At 36.8% G+C, this 21,228-nt stretch overlaps 1 protein-coding gene across 3 annotated transcripts in view; it reads left to right on the forward strand.

Moving 5' to 3' along the window:
- The window catches only part of PRKG1 (protein kinase cGMP-dependent 1), a 1,199,831-nt gene that overhangs the window by 1,046,028 nt on the left and 132,575 nt on the right, over nt 1-21,228 (forward strand). Inside the window, exon 1 of one of the 3 annotated variants that reach the window (XM_067025120.1) lies at nt 19,928-20,028. The exons of the other annotated variants lie outside the window; for them this stretch is intronic. Coding sequence (XP_066881221.1) covers nt 19,943-20,028 — 86 coding nt within the window. The 5' untranslated portion in view covers nt 19,928-19,942. Of the gene's footprint in view, nt 1-19,927; nt 20,029-21,228 lie in introns of those variants that run through there. 3 annotated transcript variants of the gene reach the window in all.

The following is a 21,228-nucleotide window of genomic DNA, read 5'->3' on the forward strand; positions in this document are numbered from 1 at the left end:
TATCCCCATGTCCCCTCCCTCTTGTGCCTCCCTCCCACCCCCTCCCTATCCCACCCCTCTAGGTGGTCACAAAGCACCCAACTGATCTCCCTGTGCTATGTGGCTGCTTCCCACTAGCTATCTATTTTACATTTGGTAGTGTATATATGTCAGTGCTACTCTTTCACTTCATCCCAGCTTACCCTTCACCCTCCCCATGTCCTCAATTCTGTTCTCTATGTCTGTGTCTTTATTCCTGCCCTGCCCCTAGGTTCATCAGAACCATTTATTTTTTCTAGATTCCATATATATGTGCTAGCATATGGTATTTGTTTTTCTCTTTCTGACTTGCTTCACACTGTATGACAGACTCCAGGTACATCTACCTCACTACAAATAACTCAATTTCATTTCTTTTATGGCTGGGTAATGTTCCATTGTATATATGTGCCACATCTTCTTTATCCATTCATCTGTCGATGGATACTTAGGTTGCTTCCATGTTCTGGCTACTGTAAAGAGTGCTGCAATGAACATAGTGGTACATGACTCTTTTTGAATTATGGTTTTCTCAGGGTATATGCCCAGTAGTGGGATTGCTGGGTCATATGGTAGTTCTATTTTTAGTTTTATAAGGAACCTCCATAGTGTTTTCCATAGTGGCCGTATGAATTTACATTCCCACCAACAGTGCAAGAGGGTTCCCTTTTCTACACACCCTCTCCAGCATTTATTGTTTCTAGATTTTGTTGTTGTGGTGGTGGTGGTGGTGGTACGCGGGCCTCTCACTGTTGTGGCCTCTCCCGTTGCGGAGCACAGGCTCCGGACGCAGAGGCTCAGCGCCCATGGCTCACAGGCCCAGCCACTCCGCGGCACGTGGGATCTTCCCGGACTGGGGCACGAACCCGTGGCCCCTGCATCGGCAGGCGGGTTCTCAATCACTGCGCCACGAGGGAAGCCCTGTTTGTAGATTTTTTGATGATGGTCATTCTCACTGGTGTGAGGTGATACCTCATTGTGGTTTTGATTTGCATTTCTGCAATGATTAGTGATGTTGAGCATCTTTTCATGTGTTTGCTGGCAATCTGTATATCTTCTTTGGAGAAATGTCTATTTAGGTCTTCTGCCCATTTTTGGACTGAGTTGTTTGTTTCTTTGATAAATTAAAATCAGCCTTTAGTTCTGTGACTAAATGAGCTATCTTCTACCATAGCTTTAAAAATATATGTATAGCCCATAAATTATTATTTTAACTTGGAATTAATTACCTTCTAACTCAAAATTAAACATAAATCCTGAATTTTTAGCTGTCCTACTCTGCACAAATAATTAGATAATGACTGTGCTTTCATACTTATTTTTAGTGTACATGCATATCTATCTACATTTGAACACACTGATTTATCACTAAATGTCACGTTAGCTGTCAAATGGACAATGAAGTAATAGATAAAATGCAATTCTCTGAAGGAATGATTTAATGATGATATTTTGATTGTTAAAGACCAAACTGTAGAGTGAGTTGTAAAGGAAGACATTTGGGATGGTTAAAAATTGATGTCACCTTATTTTTATAATAAGCATCAAAGTACAGTGTCCAGTGCAGTACACATCCAATACCTTTCAACATTAACTTCGTCCTTTACCTGGTGAAATCACTTACCATTTGCTGCAGTCTTGTAGTTGTTTATAAGCCAAATATTTTTTTTATCACCCTGTAGGGTAGAAAAAGAAATTTATTAATGAGACCACCTCTGCTGAGCCTTTTGATTATTTGACATTTTTAAAATAAGTTTCTATTATGACATGGAAAAATACCTTGAAAGGGAATATATAGATATTGGTGTATATATATATATATATATATATATATATATATATGGTATAAAAAAATATATATATATGGTATATATATGGTATATAAAATAATATCTGGGGGTTCTTTCTCTAAAATCCTAAAAGAGTTTCTTCCTGTAAGACATAGTTTGAGAATTGAAACTATCTTATTTCTTTGTAAGCTAAGATAGGTTGTCATATTCATTATTTGCTTAATTTATACCACTCTGTTGGTGGCACCAAATCTGATAAAACAAAAGTTAATCAACTTTTTTGGAATTTAGCTCTGCTATATACCCATTTTGTGAGCTCTTGAATTTCAGAATCCAGCCACAAGTGTGTAATATTCTTCTTCACTTTCCTGGAAGAATATGGAAATCTAAATATAGTTTTAATTTCATTTGACTAGAGGTCGTATCTACTTTCATTTGATCTGTATTGATGGTATTTCTAAAAAAGTTTAACAGTAAACACCATGGACAACTAAATGGAGGTCGCACAGATGCTATTTTTTAACCAGTAAAAAGTCTTTTCTCATTCTTATTTTCTTAAAATCTTATAAGGAGGAACTCATCAAATTTATATGCAAAGTAGAATGTTGCTATTTAGCTTTATTGTTTAGTGAAGTTAAGAGACAACAGCTTTACTTTATTACCAACTAGATGAAACCCACATCTGGGTCTAAATTGTGTCCAATTCCAGAAGGAAGAAGAAATTACACACTCTGTTAGGTTTTAGGCTGCTGGATCACTTGTGTTTTACAGTTGGTTATACTTGAATACATATTCAGGAAGTTGGTGAGAAGTAGACTTGATTTGTTTTGAAACTTAATTGTGGTAAGAATGAGATAATAACCCTGAAGTGCCATGTGGAATTAAGGCATCATGTCATTAAGTTATCCTTGGCTTTATAGCATGTAGCGGAGTACCATGCAGGATTGCAACAGAGGATAGAATGGAGACCTGGGCTCTTCTCTTAGTTCCTCTTTGAAAGCATCCAGAGAGGTGAATATTCACTTTTAGTTGTTTTTGTTTTTTTCTTCAATGCTTATTTTTAAAATAGCAATGAAATAATAGAGTCTCTAAACTGTCAATTCATAAGTATTTAATGAAGTCCCTCCAGGTGTCCAGCACTGAACCAGGCATGTTGGAGACAGAACGAACTAATCAGCATGACTTGTTTCTTGACTAGGGTTGCCAGGTAAAACACAGGACACCCACTTACATTTGAATATCAGATAAACAATGATTTTTTTTTTTTAGTATAAATGTGTCCCATGTAATATCTGCTAAATCTATTTTTACTTGCTACATTTGAAACCCTCTTCCTCCAGAAACTCACAGATAAGTGAGAGAAGTAACTTACATATATTAAATCCTTAGGGAGTAACATAAAACAGCATGTAAGGAAGTTCTAAATTGTGTAGTTTAGGTCAGAACTTCATAGTTTTTGTTTTGTTTTGTTTTGTTTTTCCTCCTGTGGCATAGATCATAGATGGCCCTAGTGAGAAGCATTAAGGCCTGTAGCATAAATTTTGAGTTATGGTAGTTCCTGGTTATTTCTTCCACTTCTTTCAATTCAAGAAAGCAAATGTAAAAACACTTAATGAGAGTGTCTTTATTATAGAGATAATCCTGAAGCTACTCTAGTCTTTAAATAAATTTTTAAAATAAATTTTTAAATTTTTCAAAAGTACCTTTCAGCTATTATTAGTAACAAATTACTTGCATACCCGATTTTGTCACATTAACATGTGTATTGTTAAGAAGTCTCACATCTTATTTATTTATTTATTTATTTATTTATTTTTATTTTTGGCCACGCTGTGCAGCATGCAGGATCTTAGTTCCCCGAGCAGGGATCGAACCCATGCCCCTGCAGTGGAAATGCAGAGTCTTAACTACTGGACGGCCAGGAAAGTCCCATCACGTTACCTTTAGGTGTCATAGGATGTCCTGATTCCCCCCAAGACCAGCGTGAATCAGAAGAGTTGGAAAAAGTATCATCAGAAAGATTGGATTTGAATGAGGTCTCGAAAGCATAGACAAAATGCTGTTAAGTGGCAGAGTGTGAAAATTTTGCAGTAGACCCACAAGGGTAGCCAATTCCCAGCCAATAGAATGACCAGAACAAGAGATTACCCAAAAACAGAAATACCCTCTCAGCTTCCTCAAGTCATTGAAAAATCAATGGAGGGGTTACCTCAAAAATCCTCTTTTGACAAAGCAGTGCATTTTAGACAAAGACCTAAACCATTGGGAAAGACACAGCTGTGTTTTCCTATCTATTCACAGCTTCTCTATCTATTCTGCTGTATTTTAATTGCTAAACAGCGTTTAAGAAATTAGATTTATAATGAAATTAAACTGTTAATATTTAAATTCTCAAATGAGTTTGATAGTTTGAGAAATGACAATTTTATGTAAAGCCTTCAGAGCAGTGAGAGTTATTTGGAAAAATTTCTCTATCCTCCAGAGTGTCTCAAAATATTTACAAAATCATGAACAAGATTATTACCTATTTTTCAAAATAATCCCTGTAAATAATCAGTTGAACTTTAAAAATGTTGCGCTTTATCTCATATCTCAATGTTCTAAATAGATTGTCTGGAAAATATTGAAAAGATATTAAAAGTAGCAATTGTTTAATAAGATGACAATGTTTTGGTACATTCTTACTATGTAAAGTAATGAAGCTCAGGCCCTGTGAGTCTGTGGGACATAGATTTTCATCATTAGTGTGTTGCTTTCCAATGTTGCCTTTGGGTATTATTTGTCAGTTCAGAAATTCTGCTGCTTATTGCTTAATCCCACTTGGAAACCAAAAATAAGATAGAAAACATGATTTGCCATGTGAAACAGAATATGGCTGGCAAAATCACCTAGACTATATCAAAACAGTAAAAATGTATCACGAAAAATAATAAATTTCCACAACATAGCATGGATCTATCTAGTTGTTGCACATGTCTGGGTTCCAGTGGTTGTTTTAGAATGTTTCTGTTTTTTTTTAAATTACACACACACACACACACAGAGGCACGTGCATGCATACACACCAACTAAATATTTGTATGTACTATCCTCATTTTACAAAGGGGGCGTGAAGGTTCAGAGAGGTTGAACGCCAGCCTGATATCCCAGAACTTGTATGGGGAGTAATAAAATATTGAGTTCAGTTTTTCTGGTTTCATGTATATTCCTTCTTACATGCCATCTTTCTTTTTGATCTCCTGAAGAGAATTTAGATGTTAAAGTATCCATTATCAAAATGAAATTATACCAAAGAAGCCATAGATGTGCAAGAGGTGACCACTTTTGATCCCTATGAAAGCTGGTAAAATAATCTTGTAAGATTCTGAGTGTGTACATGTGTCTTCAGAGATCTGTCTGACCCCTGCAATGTCCACCATGATGACAAAGAAGCACCCTTGTCTTTGTTCCATCTTCAAACAATGACCTGGCAAAGATGCCAAACAAAGATGTGGTTTGCTTAGGAGTTGGTCCAAATATCCCTGCCCTAGTGGATCACATTTTGCTTTGTCATGTATAATGTGGCCAATCATTTCTTGTTCAGTGTACTATAAATAAGCAGGGCAAAGGAACAGCTGGTCTGGTTTTCTTCTGATTGTGTTCACTATACTGTTCTAAATTTAAAGTCTGGCACTGGCCCATTCTTAGAGTTTATTATTATGAAAAGCTGCCTTCAATGTACATAATCCATTAATATAACTTTCTTCTCAGTTAGATAACTATTATAATGATACTAAAGGTGTCTAAAGTGACATTTAATTAATTAATTTATTTATTTTTGCGGTACGCGGGCCTCTCACTGTTGTGGCCTCTCCCGTTGTGGAGCACAGGCTCCGGACGCGCAGGCTCAGCGGCCATGGCTCACGGGCCCAGCTGCTCCGCGGCATGTGGGATCCTCCCGGACCGGGGCACAAACCCACCTCCCCTGCATCGGCAGGCAGGCTCTCAACCACTGCGCCACCGGGGAAGCCCTAAAGTGAAATTTTGTATTACTTTTGAGGAAGAAGGATAATTTTAGTGAGTATGAAGTACAACCTTATAATCAGAAAGTCGTCACAGATCCCAGAGGGAGAGTGACTAGGAACAGGATCAAGAACTTCAGAGCGGTAGTAGGAAGATTCTAGAAACCACATTATTTTCCTGAGCACAAAATGCGTATACTCCTTTGTTCTTGCACTCCACTATTTTCCTAATAGGGCAGCTGTAACTTCTAAAAATGTTTCTGTCAAACCAGATAACGATACAACCAACTTATTTTTCAATTTTATTTTCTGATAAAATACAATATCAGAAAATAAAATGCAGGTATCATAGAATATCAGAAAAGTGGTAGGAAAAATATTGGTGGGAAGTAATTTCAGATACATCTTCTTGAGACAGTTTATTTAGAGCACATGGCACAGTGCCTAGTACATGCACAAAAATGTCAGCTATTATACTAACATTGTTTTAACAATTTTGCTTTCTTAGCAGTGTAATGACAGCCTTTGTTGACACCTTTGCCCAGGATTATAGGATTTGATGGTATATATATATATATATATATAGTCATGTTTTTCTGTTCTTACTAAAATCTCTTAGGAAAGATGGTAGTTATTCGTGTCTTAACCATCCTACTGCTTTGACACTAAGAGATGTTTTAAATGTAATTCAGGAAGTTGGTTGCTGACAGATGATCTCTTTTGTGTATGTCAGTGGGAATGTTTTAATCCTGTCTAATTTTAGGCTTTCTCTAGTTATTAATAGTTTGTTCCTGAGGATCAAGGTGAAATGCCTCTGTGCTAAGAAGTTTCCTGGAGACACTTGTGCAGTGTTATTTGAGAGTTCATTCCTTATATCTCGTGTTAAATAGTTTGGACCTCTCTCTAGGTGCTTCTGTGATCTGGCTCCTGCCGTCCTCTCCAGCCTGGTATCTTATTACTCCCCAGCTATTACTTTAGTGCTCCAAAAACACAGAAGTGTTTGTAGTTTCTCTACTGTTTTCAACTGTCTGCTTTTGCTCACAGGATCGTCTCTGCCTAAAATGCCTGTCCACACTTCCCGCCACCTCTAATCCAAGACTCAATTCAGCCATAAATTCCCCAGGAAGGCTGTGCTAAAATGTTCCCAACTAGAAGACATCAGCTGCTCTCCTCTGTGTCTGGCCATACCATTTTTAATTTTAGTTGTATTTACATTTTATTATAATTATCTGGCTTCTCTGCCTTTGCCTTTTCCTCTGCCTTCTGCCTAGATACACTTTTTGTGGATGAGAAAACTAAACCCAACCCTAACTCTAACCCTTCCCGGAAAAAGAATGATCTATGACACAGTGGAGTCTGTGTAATTTCAACATATTTGGTGTTGGTGGTCCATACATTTATATAATTATTCACATTCTTTTAAGCTTTGTGTGTGTGGTGGGGAGTTCTTTTTGGCCTTTTGGGGTGGATGTTGATGGTGAGCTCTATTAAGGCAGACCATTCACCTGCTTAATGAAGACATCATGAATCTTAAGAAGTTACTTCCTCAAGCCCTTTTTATCTTCTCATTATACTCCTAAGTACTCTTTCCTTATTTTGTTTCTTCTCACGTGCTCCTTTACATTGCTAGAAGGATTTTCTTAAGGCTTATGATCAGGTCACCTACATGCCCTTAAATAAGTAATTAAAATGTAGGTGTGTCACAGCTTAGTATTCTCTGCCTATTACAATCTGGCCCCAGCCTACCATTCTGGCTGACTTTTCTAAATACCCTCAATCCAATTTGTTTCCAGTGAAGTTGAACTTTTCAACACACTCCGTCATTCATGCTGTCCCCTCGATTTAGGACACTCTTTCTTCTCGTATTACAAAACCAAATTCTGTCAATATTTTAAGACCTGGTTAATGTCTTCTCTTTTATATAGCCATTACTGAGGTTTCTATGTACCTGCACTTTCTTTCTTTTCCTTCCAGACTGCTTCATATATACTTAACTTGTGGGATTTTACTCCCCCCTCCCTTGTATTATAATTATTTTTGTGCTTCTCACATAAACTCCTGGAACTTCAGTTTTCCCCAGCTGATACATGGAGATAAGCATATGGATCATATGTGTAATAGTAATTCTTTTCATTTTAAGTAACAAGTAGGACTCAAAAAGGGACCATATTGGAGGGATAATGAGCTATTTTATGGACCCAACTTGGACCTTCCCCAAACTATAATGAGCAGCCAAGAAATCCATTTAAAGCAAATAGGGGGCTTCCCTGGTGGCGCAGTGGTTGAGAATCCGCCTGCCAATGCAGGAGACACGGGTTCGTGCCCTGGTCCGGGAAGATCCCACATGCCGCGGAGCAACTAAGCCCGTGAGCCATGGCCGCTAGGCCTGTGCATCCGGAGCCTGTGCTCCGCAATGGGAGAGGCCACAACAGTGAGAGGCCCGCATACCGCAAAAAAAAATAAAAATAAATAAATAAATAAATAAATAAATAAATAAATAAATAAATAAATAAATAAAGCAAATAGGCTTCTCTCTCTCATCTCCACTGTTCTCTGCACATCTCTCAGTCTTTCTTGTTGCAGACCTGTTTTCTCTGCCTTTTCTATCCATACAGTAGAGATTCCTTAACTGGAGCTCCCACTTGTTCTCAGTTACAAGTGTCCTTGATTTTCAGTTCCCCCTAAACAGAATCTGATTGGTCATTTTGGTCAGGGTCAAATATAGCCTACTGGCCCTGGCCACTTATCTCCAAGCAGCTATGAGCATAAGAGCCTAGAGGCAAAGGAAGGGGTTATCAAACGTTCACCTGGGTGGGCTTAGAGTAAAGGACATTATTAGAGAATTGTGTTGATGGTGCTCTGAGAAGACACAAAGAGTGTATCTATTATAGGATTGTCTATTGATGAGGATCAAATATGATAATTTGTGGTAGAAGTATAGCATGTGGTACCTGTGGTCAGACTATCTGGATTTCAACCCCTGCTCTGCTCTTCATCAGCTTTATGGCCTTGGGATGCCCTGATGCCATTCGTCAGTTTAATCTCTGTTTACTGTAGTAAACAGAGTAGATTTACTGTAGTAAATCTCTGTTTACTGTAGTTTCTTCATTTGTCAAACTGGGAAAGTATAATAGTAACAAATTATAATGTGAACATGAAGTTCTGAAGTGTAAATCCCTATCACAGAAATTGGCGTATGATGATCACTCAATAAATACTACTTATTGTTAAAAAATTATTTGCATAGTTGCTAATCTATCATTTGCATGAAATACAGGTTTGTTTCCAACCTCTTATACTTGCCTTTATTAAACTATAATTTCTTGAGAGTAAGGACTCTACATTGTACACTGCTGAATCTGTCATAGCATATAACGTGGTTTCTTACACATTTTAGACACAGTAATTGGATGGATGGATGGATGGATAGATCAATAGATGGATGGAAAGAAGAAGAAAGGGAGGGGGGAGAGAGAGAGGGACAGAAGGAGGAAAGAATAAAACTAACCGTTAAATGCACTTCGAATTAGAAAAACAGATTTGGCTGCTTTGTTCATAAAGGATATCAACCCACAAACTTGGGGGCAGAATAGATAAAATAATACAATATATTATCTGACAGAGTGATAACTGTGCTCTGCTCTACAGATCAAAATACTAGCTATGACTGTCTGGTAGTGAGATAAGATCGATTTCTCAGTTTTTTGTTTTTTGGGTTTTTTTTGTTAACGTCTTTATTGGAGTATAATTGCTTTACAATGGTGTGTTAGTTTCTGCTTTACAACAAAGTGAAGCAGTTATACATATATGTATGTCCCCATATCTCCTCCCTCTTGCGTCTCCCTCCCTCCCACCCACCCTATCCCACCCCTCTAGGTGGTCACAAACCACCTAGCTGATCTCCCTGTGCTATGCGGGCTGCTTCCCACTAGCTATCTATTTTTTTTTTTAACATCTTTATTTGAGTATAACTGTTTTACAATAGTGTGTTAGTTTCTCCTTTACAACAAAGTGAATCAGTTATACATATACATATGTTCCCATAACTCTTCCCTCTTGTAGCTATCTATTTTTACATTTGGTAGTGTATATATGTCGATGCCACTCTCTCACTTCGTCACAGCTTACCCTTCCCCCTCCCCATATCCTCAAGTCCATGCTCTAGTAGGTCTGTGTTTTATTCCCATCCTACCCCTAGTCTCTTCATGACATTTTTTTTTCTTAGATTCGATATATATGTGTTAGCATATGGTATTTGTTTTTCTCCTTCTGACTTACTTCACTCTGTATGACAGATTCCAGGTCTATCCACCTCACTACAAATAACTCAGTTTCATTTCTTTCTATGGCTGAGTAATATTCCATTGTATATATGTGCCACATCTTCTTTATCCATTCATCTGTTGATGGACATTTAGGTTGCTTCCATGTCCTGGCTATCGTAAATAGAGCTGCAATGAACATTGTGGTACATGACTCTTTTTGAATTATGGTTTTATCAGGTATATGCCCAGTAGTGGGATTGCTGGGTCATATGGTAGTTCTATTTGTAGTTTTTTAAGGAACCTCCATACTGTTCTCCATAGTGGCTGTATCAATTTACATTCCCACCAGCAGTGCAAGAGTGTTCCCTTTTCTCCACACCCTCTCCAGCATTTATTGTTTCTAGATTTTTTGATGATGGCCATTCTGACCGGTGTGAGATGATATCTCATCGTAGTTTTCATCTGCATTTCTCTAATGATTAATGATATTGAGCATTCTTTCATGTGTTTGTTGGCAATCTGTATATCTTCTTTGGAAAAATGTCTATTTAGTTCTTCTGCCCATTTTTTGATTGGGTTGTTTGTTTTTTTTGTTATTGAGCTGCATTAGTTGCTTATAAATTTTGGAGATTAATCCTTTGTCAGTTGCTTCATTTGCAACTATTTTCTCCCATTCTGAGGGTTGTCTTTTGGTCTTGTTTATGGTATCCTTTGCTGTGCAAAAGTTTTTAAGTTTCATTAGGTCCCATGTGTTTATTTTTGTTTTTATTTCCATTTCTCTAGGAGGTGGGTCAGAAAGGATCTTGCTGTGATTTATGTCGTAGAGTGTTCTGCCTATGTTTTCCTCTAAGAGTTTGATAGTGTCTGGCCTTACATTTAGGTCTTTAACCCATTTTGAGTTTATTTTTGTGTATGGTATTAGAGAGTGTTCTAATTTCATACTTTTACATGTAGCTGTCCAGTTTTCCCAGCACCACTTATTGAAGAGGCTGTCTTTTCTCCACTGTATATTCTTGCCTCCTTTATCAAAGATAAGGTGACCATATGTGTGTGGGTTTATCTCTGGGCTTTCTAGCTTGTTCCATTGAGCTATATTTCTGTTTTTGTGCCAGTACCATACTGTCTTGATTACTGTAGCCTTGTAGTATAGTCTGAAGTCAGGGAGCCTGATTCCTCCAGCTCCATTTTTCGTTCTCAAGATTGCTTTGGCTATTCGGGGTCTTCTGTGTTTCCATACAAATTGTGAAATTTTTTGTTCTAGTTCTGTAAAAAAATGCCAGTGGTAGTTTGATAGGGATTGCATAAAATCACCATAATGGAAGGGAATGGCAAGGCAGTTTTTTATACAGCAGTGGTCTTGGGATTAGGCGAAAGTGAGTTCATGCCTATGCTGTTACCTCACTAGGATGGTCAAGGCAAACACGGCCTGCAGAATAACACCCATTGACCATAGCTCCAGAATTGGCAAGGATAGATATTTCCAAAGTCAGGAAGATGACATGATTAGTTGGAAGGGACACATACACTGAGAACAGATAAATCTAATTTAAGATCCAGATCTGTCTCTTTTTAACTGTATGACTCCAGGCAGGTCTTTGAATCTCTCTACTATGCTTCAGTTCCTTCATTTATTCAGGAGTAGGCAAACTTTTTCTATAAAGAGCCAGATAGCAAATATTCTAGGCTTTGCATATCACATGTGGTCTCTCCCACATATTCTTTGTTTTTGCTTTTTTTTTTTTTAAACAACCCTTTAACAATGTTAAAACCATTCACACCTTGAGGACTACACAACAATAGACTGCTGGCTGGTTTTGGCCCAGGGGCAGTTTTTGGACCCCATATGATTGTATTATTGAGATTTCACTTTTAAGCAGCAAATACTTGGCTCAGAGAAGTGCTCAGTAATTATTGGTTCTCCCAAGTATCAATGAAGCTAAAATTTTTGGTCAGCTTGAATTGTGTCATAGCTATTATTGTAAAGGTGACCCGACTCTGTTCCCATTTGTGCCTCAGGATTCTCAGCTGTACACAGTTCATGGCTCTTGCTACCTGCCTCCCTAGTGCTTTTAACACAGACATATATAGTCAAAATACAGGCATTTATAATTTCTCCTGTCCCAATCCTGCTAGCCTTATTTCTCTCTCTACTTTTTGCTCCCAGGGTTTCAACCATTATGAATTACTTGCTATTCCCTATATACAAGATTTTCTTATGCTTTTCTACAAGCTGTTCCTTGTGATAGTACCACCTCACTTTCTCTGTTAACAATTTTCTACATGCACATCAGTTCTTATCTGAGGCATCACCTCTTCAAAGTAGCTTCCCGTGATCCTCTCCACCATCAATCCTTGCTCCTCCCCAAATCCATCTCTCAGTCAGGGTTGGGACATTTCCATGTGATTCTGTCTCACTCTGTTCACACCTCTGATACTCTGATCACACTGCATTATAACTGCCAATAGTCTGTCTTACCTACTAGGCTGTAAAGTCTTGGAAGCCAAGGATTTTGTTCTTTACCCCTCTGTATACCCAGCACCTAGGACAGCACCTGGCTCAGAGTTGATATTCAGAAAGTTATTTAGGGTTGCCAGATAAAATACAAGATACCAGTTAAATTTCAATTTCAGATAAACTATGAATTTTTTTTACTACAACTGTATTATTACATAGGACACTCATACTAAAAAAAATCATTGTTTATCTGAAATTCAAATTAAATTGAATGCTGTGTATTTTTATTTGCTAAATCTGGAAACCCTAGTTTGTGAATGAATAAATGAATTAATGAATGCCATTCTTTTCTGTATTACAGCAATAAATCATTTTTATTTATGCAGTTTTCAGATTAGTAAGCCATATTAGAGAATTTCATCAATGTGATCTTAAATCCTTGATTGCACTTTGAAAGCATGTTTTTATATTAACAACATAGGGACTTAATCACTATTAAGAGATAACTGTTAATCCTTGGGGAACTTTCCAGATTAATAGAAGCACGGCAGTTATGATGGTTTATCAGTAGGTAAACAAGAATGAATAGAATCTATTGAGGTTAGACATGCTATAATAATAATCATAATGACAATAATAAATTATGAAAAATATTATAGAGAAAAAATTTGTTTCCCAATTGCTAGTGGATATATTAAAAATACAATCTCAAAGCAATATTAAATATATATTAATTATTATATACATACATGTCTATCTATATGAAATGTTTTCTGTATACAAATAGAATTGGTAACTTAGAGCTCCAAAGTGTCAACCTAACTGTGGTTAAGGGTATTAAGAAGCAGATGTCCCTGCTCAAAAAATACCTTCCTTGGTTTGTCATCTAGTCCCTATAATTGCTGCCAATGAAAACGGGGCAAAAGGCAGTGTTGTAAGTGACACTGGGAAGATACTGTGTCAAGTGTTTTTACTTGCCCCATCTACAGAGCTGGTATCTCTTCAGTGTGATCAGACTGGGCCAGCATAAGTTAGCTCTAGCTCTGCTAGTTGGGGACGGCTATAGGATGAGGCTTGAGGGGTGGCCCAGGGATGGACAATAGCTACCTATGCACTCAATACAGACTAGGCCTTCCAAGAGAGTGAAAGACCTCACCAGCCTCTCTGCCCAAAAATTGCTTGTAAGAGTTAATTTCCATTATTTCATATATTTACTTTTAAAAATATTTATTTTATGACGGGTAATTCAGGTACATAGTATAAAATTCAAAAGCTACAGAAGTAATTTCCCTCTTTCCTCTACCCTTTAATCATACATTCCCTTCCCTGGATATAATTACTTTTTCTAATGCATCCTAAAATAATTCATGCATTTTAATGTATGCTTATTTGTGTGAGTGTGTGTGTGTGTGTGTGTATGTGTGTGTGTGTAATTTCTATAAATGAAAGCATATTATACATGGTTCTGCACTATGGTCTTTTCACTCAAGATATCCTGGAGATCATATTCATATAGGTTCTCTTCAGTTCTTTTAATTTTTTTTAATATTCCCTTGTCTTATTGTAGAAAATTTTATTTAGTCAATTCTACATTGGTAGATATTTAGGTTATTTCCAACATTATTACACACAATGCTCTTGTAACATCCTGTTAATGTCATTATTTCCCCAAACCATGAATATGTATTTGAGATAAATAATTGCAAGAAAAATATTAGAAAATAGTGCTAAGTTGTTATACAAAGCTGAATTGTCTGCACAGGTTATACTAGATTATTTTCCTACCAGTAGCGTATTCACATGCATTTGCATTTCTATCACTGTAATAAATTCAATACCTTGTTTGATTTTTCTAACCAACGCCAACTGAGGAGTTTAAATTGTATGCAGTGGTTTGACTTTAGCACTTTTTATTCAAATTGGCCTTATTATACACATAGCCATGACTTTCCTTTCTTCATCCATTAAGTTGTTTCTTCTGTTTATTTATTTATTTTTGTTTTGTTTTCTTTTGTTTTTTGCGGTACGCGGGCCTCTCACTGCCGTGGCCTCTCCCGTTGCGGAGCACAGGCTCCGGACGCGCAGGCTCAGCGGCCATGGCTCAGGGGCCCAGCCGCTCCGCGGCATGCGGGATCTTCCCGGACCGGGGCACGAACCCGCGTCCCCCTCATCGGCAGGCAGGCTCTCAACCACTGCGCCACCAGGGAAGCCCTCTTCTGTTTATTTTTGATTCAAAGTTAATCTTTGATTTGGATGAAGTTATAGCATATTAGATTAATTGAAGAATTTGGTTTAGAGAGCTAGCTTTTTATTCAAATAATGCAAAACATGAAATATTTGATGAGCAAGTACCAAAAGAAAGCAATCTTTTACAGTTTATTTTAAAATTCTAGATATTTCTCTTCCCTAAAAGAGCCCAAGTAAAATCTAAATATAATTTTTACCAGTCAAAATAATGATTTTATAAACATTACATACTTCTTGACTTCTGATCATGAGACTCTATTGTTTCAAATGAACATGTCTGATTTCTATGTGAAAATACATTTTAGTCACAGATAAAAAATGTTACTGTGAAAATCTGTGCCTTAATAATCCACTTACGTATTCAGATGGTGGATCACAATTACAGGATTATGATACCTTTTTTTATCTAAAGAAATATCCTTCGATTTGGGATGAATTGTCTCAGGAGCATTGAAAACCATGATAATTATTAGAACTTTAAAAAAGTGTTCCATGTTGGTAAAACTAATTACAGAAGAGAACAGAGCAGTGATTTCAATCAGCATTTCACATCTGAAAAATGAAACAGAGAATGGGACATTTTCTCAAGGTCACCCACTAAGTTGGCAATAGAATAAAAAATAGGAGACACTCCTCTGGCATGTTGTCTAGAATTCTTTATAGGAAAGAGACACACTCCTGGCTTAAAGGCACTTTATAAAGGCAATAATCCTTTGAAATATGTGACCAAGGAGATTAACATTCATTTCAAACATGCATCAGTTGAAGTTTTAGTACGTTTTTACCAGTCATCATTTGAATATGTTTTTTCCTCTATTTTAAAAATAGGAAAACAATTGAAGAATCAGTTTTCAGCTCTGTGGAATACAGATGAAACAAAGAAAAAGGAAATTACCATGCATTATTTTATTTTTGAAAGTACTCATGAGTCATGAGACACCTATGGAATCATTTGTCTATTAATGTCTTCTCCTGAAATTCCAACTTTATTTGGCCAATTACATTACAAAATTACATGCATCATTATCTGAAAAGAAAAAACAGCTATTAGATTTATTGATCTCTTAATCCATATTATATTATGAAGTATGGTTCAAAGAAGAGGAAGCATAGTATTAAGAAGAAAGTGAGTGTTTGGCTTGAGTAAATGAATAGAACATCTGTTATAATGTACTCCAGGTTTGATTTGTAAAAAAATTTTAATTAGAGTAAAATTCTTTCTTCTTTTTTCCTCTTCAATGAAAATACCTGTAAATCATTCAGAAATAGACCAAATAGGCCCCTAAGAAAACAATGGCAATGTAATATCTAAACCTGTACTTCTGACCAACTAATAAAATAATAATAAGGAATAAATGAGAACAACAAACTCTTCTTTCTCCCCATAAAATACACTCTAGGGAGACATTCTTTAAATTTGTAAGACTCTACCAAAGAGTTTAATATTTGAAGCGGGAGCACAAAGTAAATACCATTTGTACTCTAGCAACAATAACAACAGCAAAACACTAGGACTTGGAATTTCTTCTGTGGTTCTTATCCAAGTTACAATAGAATGGACAGAGAATTATCTTTAATGACTAGATAGAAGAGCAAATGCCATCAATCGTGTCAACATTCAGAGGAATCACATATGGAATATGGAAGCAATATGGATTACTGCTGAAGTCAGTTCAGTTTATGGCACAAAGGGAGCACAATAGAAAAGAAATAGCAATATATGTCCCTCTGCCATTGCTTTTCCATCCCCTTTCACTTACACTAATTCCATGTATTAGGTTGAAACATGAAACTGCCAATAATTGGCCATTTTAACCTGTAAAAACAGCAATCTCTTTGGTTCAATCTAATAAATGTTTATGTTCATTGTTATTGAAGCATGCCATAGAATGCAGAGTTCATAAGTCACATCAAAAATTCACTATGCCATCAACCCAGCAGAAGTAATATGAAAAAGGAATGTGAAAATTGAGTTCTTCCAAATTCATCACTCTACATTTATTGTGACCTTGCATGGGTGTAGATCCAAAAGGATTTGCATTCTCTCAGAAAGTGAATTAATGCAGTAAATGGAAATATACACCTATGTTACCAGAAAGAATAAACTTTTAGAGTTACTTTATTGGTAACATTTATCATTGCTCTGCCTAGAGAAACATCCTCTTTGAGGTCATGTCATGAGTCCCTGTTATCAATGAAAAAGCAGAGACTCCCTTGGGCGGACTCTGGAAAATGTATCTAGTTCAAACTCAAGTCTTTGTTCGTCATGAGTTGACAAATATTCCTGATAATACATTGATTTTTTATGCATTTGTTTTTTCATTACTCCTATATTCTACATTGGAAGGTTCTAAAGGGCAGAGATCATATTTTCTGTTTAGATATATTCTTTAATATATGGATTTCCATACAGTAACATTTACTTTAATAAGTGTAAAGGACATCAGTGTTTTAAAATGACTCATCTAAAATTATTTCCTCAATACTTTATTTCATACAAATTGTTTCCTCTGTCTGTGCTTTCCACCTAATTTTTAAGATTTTATTAATACGGTAAAGGAAAAAAGTTTCCCTTAGTCAATCTCTTTTGAAAAGTAGATCCTTGGACTAGTCTACAGGATCAGAATGATGGGACCCTGCCTTCCTTTCTGGTTTCTCCTGGCCCCTGCCTTCTTTTACTCTATCCCTGAATTTCAACCTTCTTTGTTTTACAATAAGTTATTTCCTACCTCAGGGTTACTGAATGTTTTTCTTTCCCTGACTTATCTTGCTAATTCAACTCATTTTGGGGGAGTGGGGTCTAAATTTTTAATGTCCTCAAAAAGGCTGTCTGTCCTCTGAATTGCAAAATGACATCCTCTCTATTAGATCTCTGTTTACATGATATTTGATCAGCATTTTTTTCATACTAATTTAACTTCTGTCCCAACTAGACCATAAGGTTCAGACATTCAGAATATAATAGCCCTCAGTAAATATTTGTTAAAATAAACATTGACATTATATTCATGAAACATGTGAATACTTAAGAATAGTAAAGTGTTTGAAAGATATTCACCAAGGTGTTAACCTTAGTTATCTCCTGGCAGATGGTATTATAGTATTTTTCTATTTTCTCTCTTTTTTGTTTGTTTAACTACATATTTTTTTCTATGATTAGTATGTAGACATATTTCTTATGTGGATTTTTTTCCCTTTAAAATGCTACTGAAAAATCATGGAAGTTTGCATGGATGAAAGTTTGAACTGGAATAAACGGTTCTTGGAGGAGCCACCTGCATGTGCACAGGCATGGAGATGATAGCTGGCGTATTTTAAGGAAACAGTTATTTGTTGCAGGTGCAGCAGAGGATCGTCTGTATAGTGCCTGGAAAGGTGAGAGGTCAGTTAGTGGAGGACTTCAAACTGTAAATGATAGTATAGAAACTTTTCTTTTTTCTTTTGAAAGTTCTCATGCAGAGAACTGACATGACTGGATTTACATTAGAAAATGTGCAGCAAAGTGAGATATGACTTAGAGGAGGGAGAGTGTGGTGGCAAGGAGGTCAGTTATAAGGCCTGATCAGCGTTCCAGGGTAGAGATGGTGAAGGCCCAAAGTAAAGCAGTGGCTATGAGAATGCAAAGCAAGGATGGATATAAGAGATAAGGCAGAGACAGAACTAGTATAATCAATCATAGGCAGTGATGGAGAAAGTAGAGTAAAAAATGTATCTAATCTTTTGAGCCTAGGCAAATGCAACAATGGTGATGTCATTTACCCAGATAGGGAACCCAAGGAAAACAGTGGTTTTGAGGTTAAAAGAAAATGAGTTAGGTTTTAATTAGAGGTTGCAATGGAACTCTCAGACAAGGGTGTCCAGTAGGAGAAATGTAAAGTTAGAAATGAAGACTTAAAAGTCATTAATATAAAACTAACAGCTGATGCCACAGGATTGTGTGAGATTTCCCCAGTAAGAAGAGTTGGAGCAATCAAAAAGAAGGCCAGGGCTTCCCTGGTGGCGCAGTGGTTGAGAGTCCGCCTGCCGATGCAGGGGACACGGGTTCGTGCCCCGGTCCGGGAGGATCCCACATGCCGCGGAGCGGCTGGGCCCGTGAGCCATGGCCGCTGAGCCCACGCGTCCAGAGCCTGTGCTCCGCAACGGGAGAGACCACAACAGTTAGAAGCCTGCGTACCACCACCAAAAGAAAAGGAAAAAAAAAAAAAAAAAAAAAAAAGAAGGCCCAAAAATGAAATTTGGAGAAACACCTATTTTCTAGTGAACCAAGGAAGAGGATTCAGGAAAACAAACTGCGAAGGTAGCATCAGAAAACAGTAGGGAGACTGATTTAGATTAGAATTTTAGGAAAGGAGGTTTCCTGAGAGGAACTCTATCCAGAAGGGTAACATGCTTTCTAGATGTCAGAGGATCCTAAAGTGACAACAATGATGATGATGATGATAGTTAACATTTATTGGTTGCTTACTTTATTCCAGGCTTGGTTAGAAGACAAGTGTTTATTTGCATTAATTCATTTTACACTTAGTATATGTGTTCTATTGGAGTGTGGGAGTTATAAATCATGTTAGAATAACTTCATGACTAAATAAGAAGTAGAGTCAGTGAATGGCCTGATACAACTTTTTTTTCACGACACTTACCTCCTCTGGGACCAAACTTTCAAATAGCACAGTTGAATTTGCCACAGACTCTGCAATTCTAGTTCATAATTAATTCAAAGTCCAATTTCAAGTAGCTCTTGGATGCTTATCATAACCTATCAGTTTTGAACATCCTATGTGTTGTAATATGATTGCCTTTGATTTTGAGATGAAAAGGATTTATTTTGTCCTAAATTTAACTGTGGACATTGTCTGTTGCACTTGAATGAGAATGAAGGGCTCTGACCCATAGGCTGCTGTAAACTGTCAAGCCATTGGAGTAGTGTCACTTTCCATCAAGGCTGGCACCGATGGAATGCTAGGACTCTGATGACAGCAGTCACGTTGCTCTAGAGCTGAAAAGGGAGAGCCTCTCTTGGAACAGTTACTTTGCGTAAACTGTTCTGCTTTGGCCTCGTACACTCTGTGTTCCCGGAGAGATATCAATGCACTATAGAGTTCTCTAGCAGCCATGAGACGTAAGAGAATTGCTTCAGAAAGAGAAGAGTCAATGTAAACCCTTGCTATGGATTATTCAGATACTGACAGCGACTCTACTTTGGGGTACAGTGATGATGAAGATTCCAGTGATGAAGTTCAGAGAATATCAGAGTCAGTGCACAGAAAACCGTATTTGCAAATATTTTTGGATATTTTCTCCTGCTTTATGATTTCATTGAAAGGAATTTCTAACTCCTCCAAAAATGCTTAAAAAAAGAAGACTACTAAACTGCATAGCTTTTGTTCATTTAATCAATGTCAAGTTTGTAAAATATCTGTTAATTTGCCAAACAGTAGCTACTTATGCAGTAGTACATGTTTATTAATTGTCATGCTGAAATAAACTAATATACAGGTACAGAAATGAATGAATATGAGATTTTTATTTTTAAAGACAATGTGCGTGTTAGACCTGTACTGTTATGTAGATACATGGAGCTTTACCTACTATAAAGAAGTATGCTGTGCTCAGAGGCAATATGTGTTTGGTGAAAGTTTTAAGTATATTAGACGTTATCTTAAAATTCTATTTATAAAATTCTCTTGCTGATGTTTTTTCAAAGTCTCATATATTGTTCTATTAGAAATTATCAAACACCCTGATATGCCAAAAAGTAAAACTAAAAGGAAGCTCAGTTTTTTAAAAGGAACATTATCTCCCTCTTCTTTTCCCCATGTCTAAACTAGTATTACATGAAGCCCCTGCTACCTTGGCACATGTTCTGTGTGAAACCAGTATCATAACAGCTATGTAGATATGTTACATAGCTGTGGAGCTATGAGGACATCCCTGTTTTATGAGTATTTAATATTTCATATCTCAGTCCAAGTGATATTTGTTTTTACCATGGTCCTTGGTCCTACAAAGGAAATAAGCACACACAGTAAGTCACAGTATTGTCAGCTTATGTAAATATATTCTCTCATCAGAAGTTTCTACAATCTCTCCTAAAATAAGGGATTAATATATGTCAATGCTAGGTCAGGTAGCATTTTTCCAGGAGCAAGCTCTCTGGGTACACAGGGACGGCATTTCCAGACACCTGCATAGGCAGGCATAGTGGCATTAAACATCTGAAGTAGAAATGCAATAACATTGTAATGGCAACATGAGTTTGGCATTGAGTGAACTTGGCATTGAATGATTTTCTATTGTTCTATAACATTGTTATAAAGCAACATAGCAGGGCTATGACATACTATGGATAGGAACTCTAATAATTTGAGAATCAAAATGGTTTATTGATTTAGCTTTGCAGTTGGGCACCCGTAAACATATTAATGCTGTTTTTAAAATAGTTAAATATAATT

Source organism: Kogia breviceps, chromosome 2 (assembly GCF_026419965.1).
Source record: "Kogia breviceps isolate mKogBre1 chromosome 2, mKogBre1 haplotype 1, whole genome shotgun sequence".
NCBI classification, from domain to species: Eukaryota; Metazoa; Chordata; class Mammalia; order Artiodactyla; family Physeteridae; genus Kogia; species Kogia breviceps.